General features: G+C 48.2%; 1 protein-coding gene across 3 annotated transcripts in view; it reads right to left on the minus strand.

The window, feature by feature from the left end:
• The window catches only part of GRIA4 (glutamate ionotropic receptor AMPA type subunit 4), a 251465-nt gene extending 250834 nt beyond the window's left edge, over positions 1–631 (minus strand). For all 3 annotated transcript variants that reach the window (XM_068395590.1, XM_068395591.1, XM_068395592.1), the window contains exon 1: positions 544–631. In XM_068395590.1, coding sequence (XP_068251691.1) covers positions 544–631 — 88 coding nt within the window. The remainder of the gene's footprint in view (positions 1–543) is intronic.
• Positions 632–9519: the final 8888 nt, after the last annotated feature.

Genomic DNA, 9519 nt, shown 5'->3' on the forward strand with positions numbered 1-9519 from the left:
CATCCGAAACACGTCCAAAGGGAGGGATGCAGGAGACGATGGGAAAGGGGTGAGGAGGGGGCACAGGACTACACGGATAGACCTACAAAATCCTAAACTTTCCAACTAGGAGAAGGGAAAGAAGGGCAGTATTGCCTTTTACCCCCCACCCCTGCCGGGTACGGCAACCTCCGGTGCACCGAACTCGCCATCCCTCCGGGAGCCAGGCAAAAGCGGGGGGTGTCGGAGGGGGCTGAAGCAGCCCAGGGGCACCAGCCCCGAGCCCCTTCCTCCCCTCTCGATCCTACACACCCCGGAGCTGGAACGAGTTCTACAAAAGACAAGCATCCTCCCTACCACACGGGAAGACACACGTATATATATGTATACACACGCACACGGAGGCATGCATACACAAATACACGCGGATTTTTGGTGAAGGCAGGGAAGTGGGATGAGTGGTGGAGGCGAATACTGCAAACTGCCTTCAGAGCCACCTTTCCAACTCACTTCGCAAAGGATTGAAGCCCTGGACACACGCACACAGCCCAGCGCAGCGCTTACCTATTTGCACACTGCTAGGAAAAGCTCCCATTGCTAGTCCCCAAAAGCCAGAAAACAACAAGACAAGCTGTCTGCAAATTATCCTCATCTTCTCTTTCGCCTCTCTGTCTCGCCTTCTCCCGCTCGCTCGCTAGATGCTGCTCAGAGAGGCATTGAGGACGAGGTGGCTACGAACAAAATCAAGAATTTAAAAAAAAAAAAAAAAGAAAAAGAGGGAAAGAGGAGAAAAAGAGAGGTTTCCTCCTTTCTTTTTCTTTTCTTTTTTTTTTGTTTTAGTATTTGTTTGCTATTCTCTGCCGCTCGCTCGCCGCCTCTCTCCCGGCCGCCGCCGCCGCCGTTTCAGCACGCCATCCCGCCGCGCCGGGTTTTTCCCGCAGTCTCCATCGCCGGGGAGCGGTTTCTGTCCGGCTGCAAATGTTGCACATGCAGAAGATGGTGGTGAGTTTGGCGGCGGGGGGGAGCGTCTAGTGGCGGCGCGGCGCGGCGCGGGCAGACATGCGCCGTGCGCCCCCCCCCGTCACCGCCGCCGCCGCGGGCGGGGAGCGGCCGGGCGCGTTCCGCTCCGCACCGCCCCGCGGAGCCGCCCGCGGCCTCGGGCGCGCACTGCAGCGCCGGCGGTCGGGGCACCGCGAAAGCGACGGGGTTGCTTTTGTGGGTTTTTTTCATCCCCATTTTTGCCGCTCGCACATCCGCGGGCGCGCAGCGGCGCGGAAGTTTGAGCCGCGGGCGTAGGGCGAGAGGGGCAGGCAAGGTCACTGCCGCGGGCTTTGCGCGGGGCGGGGGAGGCACGGCCGCTGCAGCCCGTCGTGCGCGCGGCTGGGGCTGGTGTCATTAAGTACCAATTATTATTAATGAAGGTGGCAGGGCGCATCTGCATGTGCTGAGCAGCTGCGGAGCGGGGGGACGCGGCTGGGCAGGCCTGCACCCTCCCTCTCCCGGGGGGCACACCGGCGGACGGGCAGGGCGGGGGGGGCTCCGCGCCTTGCGCGCTCCGCTCCGCACGGGCGGAGCGGGACCGACCCCCTCCTCGCTGTCGGGGTTTGCGGCAGAGGCTGGAGCAGAGGGACAAGCGCAGGGAAGCGCTCAGCGCTGCTGGGCGCTCCCGCCAGCAGGAGGGAGAGCGAATCGAAGGAAAACTTCGCCGCTCCTATGCCGCTGCCTTTTCTCTTTTTTTTTTTTTTCCTTTTTTACTTTCTTTTTTCTTTTTTAGGTGGGAAAAATAATGGAGCTTTTTTTTGTGTCTAGACCCTTCTTTTTAATGCCTTTGGATTTTTCTTTCCAAGCTTTGGAAGTTCCCCAGTGCGGCTGCCAGAGGTCTGGGGATATTGCAGTTAATAATTAAAAGATATCTATAATAAATGATAGGTAATGAAATCATCCAACAATAGCTGCATGTCAGAGAAGGGAGCTTCTAGTTTTACATGTGGCTCTGCAGAGAGATTTCTGTCAGTCACAGAAATGATTGGAGCTCCCATAAATTAATTTTAAAATGTTAATTGGTAATATGAAAGAATATTGATTTTTAAGGTGAACTTTGTGGCTCTGTGTTCAAACGCACACACTTGCTCCAAGGGCAGCGTTTTGCCTGCTTTCACTCAGGTTTTCTTTCTTAGTTTATTACTATAGCCCATGTCCCCATGCTCTCCTGTTTTGGGGTGAAAGACACCCCCTTTGATTGCTGCAGAAGATGACGGTGATTTCTGAAGCATGATTGTGAGTTCCTTAGCGTCAACCACATACCCCAAAAAAGCAAGCAAAGAACGTTGAAAACAGATATATTTATATATATAGATATAGATATATATAAACTTATCTGCATGGGCATGTGTGACTGTGTGCGTGACTCTGTGTGTGTGTGTGATTGGGAGAGTGTGGAGTTCCTGTAAATAAATTACTCTTTGAGAGATTTCTTTGCAGATCAATGGCAAACAGACTTCACCTGCATTTCAGAATACTCATTCCTTTATTTTTCAGTAAGTCCTCTACTTCCTTTTACTTTCCCGCCACGTATTCCCATCCTTCCTCTGAATCTGCAGGCTTGTGCTTCACATTATTTACCCATGGCTTTTTGTGACCTCTGCTTTTGCGCTTGTTTGTCTTTCTTCTTCCTTGCCTTGCCTCCTTCATCTCCCTAAATTCTCCCCAAAATTTAGTTCCTGCTTTCTTCCATCCTTTAGCATTTTATTTTTTCTCTTTGTAAATCCAAGTAAAAAGTAATGAAAATGGAACAGTATTTCCATTCCTTAACAGCTGTCTGGTTCTTCACCACTAGGAGCAAGTGAACTTGGAAACAGGTAAAACATTTAGTAAATTTGGTGACACACACTCATGTGAATTGATGCCAAATATGTATAAAAGGTTAGGGTTTTAGGCATATGTCCATTATAGTGCCACAGTAAGTTACTGCCTACCAGCTGAGCTAAGGAACATGCTTTGGTCTTTTTCAAATAAAATGGTAGCGTGTTACCTTAAATCTAATTTGAGAGCCCACAAGGAACCATTTCATACAATGGTCTAATCTGATCTGACCAAGAGTCTCACCCAGCAGTTCCTACATCAAGTCTGTAATTTCTGTTGGAGTGAGAACGTATATTTTAAGTGAAACATCCAATCTTGATTTAGAGACTTCAAGGGACAGGAAATCCATCACTTTCCTGGGATAGTTGTTCCAGTTGTCACCTACTCTCATTTGTTAAAACCTGCATTTGTCTAGCTTTGGTGTCTAGTGTTGACTAACAGAGATGAACCCAGTGTTCCTGTAAGAGCATCACTCAGTGCTATTCCTGGAAATAATCCCATCCTCTACTTAACACTCCCCTGCTTAGACATCTCAGGATCATTTTTGCAGCTATGGAAAGCAGAGGAAAAAAAGGGGAAGAGGCCACCACAGCAATTTCGTTTAAAAGACATAAGGGGGAAAAAAAAAACCAAAACGACTTGCAGTGTCAAAGGGGAAAAATCCCATTTCAGTAAGTTTTGAGAAATGAATGGCAAATGATCAAGTAATTGATCACAATGTTTATCTTACAGAAAAAAAACTGGAACAGGAAAGGCAACAGGGATATAATCAAGATTAAGGCTGGAAGGAAAGAAAGGTGAGGTAAGTTTTTAGACTCACTGCTGCTCTGCTGGGTTAACCTTGGCTGATTGCTGAGTGCCCACCAAGTTGCTCTCTCACTCCCAACAGGACAAGGGAGAAAATAAGATGAAAAGGCTCACGGGTCGTAATGAAGACAGGGAGATTGCCCACCAAGTACTATCACAGGCAAAACAGACTCAACTTGGGGAAAATTGATTTAATTTATTGCCAATGCAGAATAGAGTAGGATGCTGAGAAACAAAGACAAAACTGTAAAACACCTTCCGCACACACCTCTCCCCAGGCTCAACTTCACCCCTTCTTTCAAGACTCTTCTCCCTCCTCCGAGCAGCGCAGGGGCATGAGGAATGGGGATTCTGGTCAGTCCGTAACACTTGTGTCTGCCATTCCTTTCTCTTCATGCTTTTCCCCTGCTCCAGTGTGGGTCCTTCCCATGGGGTACAGTCCTTCAGGAACAGACTGCTCCAACGTAGGCTTTTCATGGGCTGCAGTTCCTGACAGAAAACCTGCTCCTGCGTGGGCTCCTCTCCACAGACCACAGCTCCTGCCAGGAGCCTGCTCCAGCACAGGCTCTCCAAAGGCTTCAGCTTCCTTCAGACATCTCCACCTGCTGCAGCATGGGGTCATCCACAGGCTGCAGTGTTGATATCTGCCCCACCATGGTCTTCTCCACGGGCTGCAGGGGAATCTCTGCTCCAGCGCCTGGAACACCTCCTCCTCCTCCTTCTTCGCTGACCTTGGTGTCTGCAGGGCTGTTTCTTTCCCATTTTTCTCACTCTTCTCTCTGACAGCTGCTGCACAGTGTTTTTTGTCCTTTCTTAAATGTGTTATCGCAGAGGTGCCACCATCATCACTGATGGGCTCAGCTTTGGGCAGCAGTGTGTCTGTTTTGGAGCTGGATGAAACTGGCTCTGTCCGACATGGTGGCAGCTCCTGGTGTCTTCTCACAGAGGCCACCCCTGCAGCACCCCCCTCTCCCAAATCCTTGCTACGTAAACCCAATACAGCTGTACATTGCCAAGCAAGGGGAGACCAGAAGGGAGAGTTTGTGTGTTTTCCTGGTGGCTGCTGGAGAGCAGCTGCATGAAGCCACTTCTGAACTGGGGTCCCTGCCTCCCCCTAGTTCCCTTCAGGCAGACTGTGAAGGTCATGGTAGGTGATTAAGGGAAAGAGGGACAGATATCTGAGTTACACAACAAAATATCAGAGAAATTAACAAATGATTGTAAATATTTTATTGAATGTGTAAAGAGCATGGAGGGGATAGACTAGAGGGGATCTGGAGAGGGACTGCTGGTTGTTGGTGGCGAATGCGTGCTTTGCCTTAGGGCACGTTAGCAGCTTGCATTGGCTTTGCCTGGAGGCCACTACTAGAGTAGAATTGCTCTTTAGAGCATCAGCCGAGAGGCTGACTGTCTGCTGCAGCACCTAGATAAATCCTGCTGCAGAAGATGCATGAATATGATGTTTTTTCCCTCTGGCAAGGATTGGAAACCTTTGGCTATTTTCTTGATCAGATAGATAGTTTTGTAATTGGACTAAATATATTTATGAAAAGACCCCGCAGGAACCAGAAGAATTGAGAAGATCTGTGCTAGAGAAGAAATGAAGGCTGTTATGTTAGCTAGGAGGAATAAAACTGCAGAGAAGATAGCAGAGGCATTCACCTCATGGGAATCCCAGAGGAAAAGCAGGATATGAAGGAGACAGACACTGCAGTATGGACAGAGTTTGTGATGCATGTGTACCGATAAATACCCATGTGCTGAAGTAGCAACTTTGATTCATGTTTCTATGTTCTTGCATCTAAAATGCAAATCCCAGCTACACAGTCTATTAAAAAGGCATGTAATTATGTGTCTGGAGACACGTAACTTTGTGAGGGAGAAGAGGACTTGACTGAAAAAGGGGAAAGTGAAGCTGTACTAATTCTCAAGGACAGGTTGAGACAATTGAGAGTACAGAGAAGAGGAAAGCAGAAGAGTGACTTCACTAGCAAGAGACACAGGGGTCCACCACCACCCCTTCCCACCAGGTTCCAGGTGCACCGAGGCAGTGACAGTGTGAAAACACACAACACCCTGACCCTGGCCTGTGTGCTGGTGCTGCTAAATGAGCTCCTTCAGAGTAGGCAAATGTCTGTGCCCCAAAGGCTCCCCGTGGCACAACCATCTGGGCACAGAGTTTTGTCCTAAAACTGGATTCAGTCATTTAGATTAGTCTTGCTTCAAATGCAATTCTCATTACAACTTTCACTGTGTGGTCACTGGAAATGGTTCAGCAATAAATGAATGATGGAGCAAACAATTGACTCAACACCCTGTCCTTTCTTAGTCCTTTCTTGCCTTATGAAATGTTGTAGACTGTAAGCTCTGGGACAAGGCTATGTCTTTCATGAAGTGCTTAGCCCTTCTGGGCAATAAAAAGTAAATAAAATGCAAATCATCTATGTAGAATTTTTTACACTCCACCCTTTGGCATGGTCTCACATCACCTGTTGAAGTGATACTATCAGTACTGAATAGATTAGCAGTGCACCAAAACAAGATACAGTTTCCTTTCAAGAGCAGAACTCATTTTCAGGAAATGGCTTTACAGTGTTTTCTCTCATTTTTGTTTTTATTGACTTATTTTTCATTCGTCTGATTTCTAGGGTAGACAGAACAGGTAATTATTTTTAATAGTGCTTCTTGTTAAGAGTGGTGTGTTGATACTGAAACAAGTGTGGTACAATGCATTTGGCTTTGATTAAGTTCATCCACTGGTCCCACTCCTTTCCACCATGCTGTATGCTAACATCATTCTTTGCAAACTTATCGACCGTCAGAAATTAAAGTGATATGGTGAGAGACCTTGACCATGAAAGGAGAGGTTATTGTGGTCATCCCATGTAGGTAGATTAGGGTACGGCGACCGGAAAATCTCGGGCTGTAACGGAAGGTAGGCGTGGCGAAAGAAGCAGGATGTGTCATTATCGTGTGAGTTCGTACGGGACAAGACGACTATATAAGGCTGTTGCGCAGTTAAATAAACGCCATTTGTTGCATCCTCACATTGGTGTCAGCGCTCTATGGCCCTGGGGTGCGGATAGCCTCAGGCCAGCCAGCAACCGAACGGAGCTTGCCACAGACAAGCGGCAACAAGTGGTGACCCCGACGTGATTGCTGGGCTGGCGGACCGCAGGCGGTCGGAGTGGGTTCGCGAACCATGGAAACCTTGATAAAGGTGATTTCGTTACTGGGCGGGGAATTTAAGATTTCTGTGAAATCGAAAGATGTAGCCCAGTGTGTGGACCGTCTCGTTAAAAGGGGGGGGCGGTGGCAGGACCGGCTGATTGTTTACAGCCGAATACCTGGGAGCGGTGCTCGATGCAGCTCGCTGAGCGAGCTATGGCAGCGGGTTCTGCCAAAGAATTAAAAACATGGGGAGTTATCTTGTGGCTGCTATGGGCTGCGCGGGAGGACTGGGCGACATGGGATGCGGCTTGGACGTGTTTACATGGGGTCTACCCTGACCAAGACAGAAGTGGCAGTGGTGAAACTCCTCCAACATATACTCTCTGAGAGAGGAATTAAATACGATGAAGCTGCGTTAAAGCAGTTACTGTTCTGGGCAAAAGATAAAGGACATTTTACAACCTTTAATGATGTCTTTGAAGTGCCTTTATGGGAGAAGATTGGTGACTCTCTCTGGAATGCGGTGTCAAGTGGTGATAAGGAAGCCTTTAAATTGTCTGCTACATGGAGGCTGGTAAGCAAAGCGTTAAAAGGAATAAAAGCAGAGAGAGAAGTCACACATTCAGCTTTTATGGCTTTAGGACCGCAGACGTCTACTACCCCCTCACGGTTTGCGGGATCAAAACCTCCCACGGCCCCGGTGGCTGTACCGGTGGCAGCTCCTTTATCACCGTGGGTACAGACGGCTCCGAAAAAAGCTGAGGAGCGGGGAGCGAGTAAAATAGATACAGATCCATCAGAACCGGTAGTGCACCCTAAAACATGAGCTCAATTTGAACTAATTGATTCAGACGCTGAACAGGAGACTTGGCAGAAACCCCCTCCCTCTCATTGATCTCTCTACGGATGAGGCTGAGCAGGAGGACAAGAAGGAGGGTAAACATGCTTTGTACCCACCTTTACCGGATTCGCCATTTATGGAGTCAGCAGTACCAGAGTCACAAGGACTTAAAGGACTGTTACCATCACGAAATGGACTCGAACTTGACATGACAGAGCTTGGTAGACGACTGGAAGAATTAAAGACGGAATTGCAGCAGCATTGTTCAGCCAACGCCTCGGGACACGTGACTATGTCTCCCCCAAAACCCCCCTCTGTGTTCAGGACAAGTATTAGGGCCACCTCAACCTCCTTTACAACTCCCTACTCCACCTTTAGATCAGGGCGGGGGGGGGAGGTTTGCGTCCATCTGGTAATGTGGGAGGGGAGGGAGAGGGTCAGCGTCCGCCCGCGTATACAGGGGAAGGGGGGGGAGGTGAGGGAGGAGTGAAATGGAAAGGGGTCATTCGAGGTGCGTTATTAGAAGGAGTTATAATTCCACAAGCATATCCGGTGATTGTGGGTGCGGGTCCTGAGGGAAGAAATATTTGGCAACTGTTAGATTGGAAAATTGTAAAAGAAGCATTACCACTATAGTTAGCGAAAGACAACACAGGTGAGGACTGCAGAAAAGTTGTTGCAGGGATGGCAAATAGTAATGCCACCTTAACTGAGCTAATGGATGCTTGTGAGAAAGTAGGAACCACCACATTTCAGATGGAGCATTTAGCAAAAACTTTTGCGGCGGCAATTAAGGTAGTTCATCGTTGTCATACATGCGAACAGGAAGGTCACTTTAAGAAAAACTGCCTTAAGAAGTTGAAGCTGAGTGGGAGAGATAACTCTGTTTTGATGTGTCATTGCTGTGGGAAGCTGGGGCATTTTGTGAAGCTGTGCAGGTCTCAGTATAATGCTCAAGGTCAGCTGATAACAACCAGCTGCAGAATACAGGGAAACTGGAGAAAGAACATGGGGGGGGAATCGTATGCTGACACAAATGAATCTTCCCAACCAGTTCCAGGCCTATGCAGTTAACTCGCAGCCCAAACTGCAGGGAGCGCAGGACTGGTGTTTCCACGCAGGGTTAACCTGTGCGGCTGCCAAGCCTTGGACCTGTGGCAAACAGGGATAATGCTAATGCTGATTGTCAAAAGATCATTGAAGCTTTACCTGGAAAAACAGATTTGAATGCTATGATAAAGGCATGTGCAAAAGTGGGTACTGTGGAACATAAGGCTCAAGTTATGGCTGCGGCCGTACTTGGGGCTTACGTCGTCACAATTGCAGTCTCTATTCCAATTATTAACAGGGGACACAACTTTAACGGCACCACGACACACTACTTCAGAGATACAGCAACTGATTACAGAAATAGAAAGCAGGCTACATTCCAAATTTGTACATCATATTGATTTGAATCAGGAAATACAAATTATCACTTTGTTTGATAGGCAAATTCCGTATGCAATAATTGGTCAATGGAATTCAGAATGATCAGATTCGTTACAGAGCTATTGGCACAGATTATTCATCAAAGGACGGATGCGATGTCGGGAGCTTGTGGCCAGAGATCCCTGCATCACTAACCGTTCCTATTGCAGCTCAATATTTTGAGTGGTGTATGGCTAATAGCTTTGCTTTGCAAACAGCTATGGAGAATTTCTCGGGACAGGTTGTTTACCACTTGCCCTCCCATCCTGTTATAAAATTGAGTGTGGAACTTCCAATTGCCACAGGAGTGTGGTGCGCAGACACTCCTGTGGATGGAATTACCATTTTTACGGATGGATCTGGGAACACAGGCAAGGCGGGCCTTGTCT

The sequence above is a fragment of the Nyctibius grandis genome, chromosome 2 (assembly GCF_013368605.1).
Source record: "Nyctibius grandis isolate bNycGra1 chromosome 2, bNycGra1.pri, whole genome shotgun sequence".
NCBI classification, from domain to species: domain Eukaryota; kingdom Metazoa; phylum Chordata; class Aves; order Nyctibiiformes; family Nyctibiidae; genus Nyctibius; species Nyctibius grandis.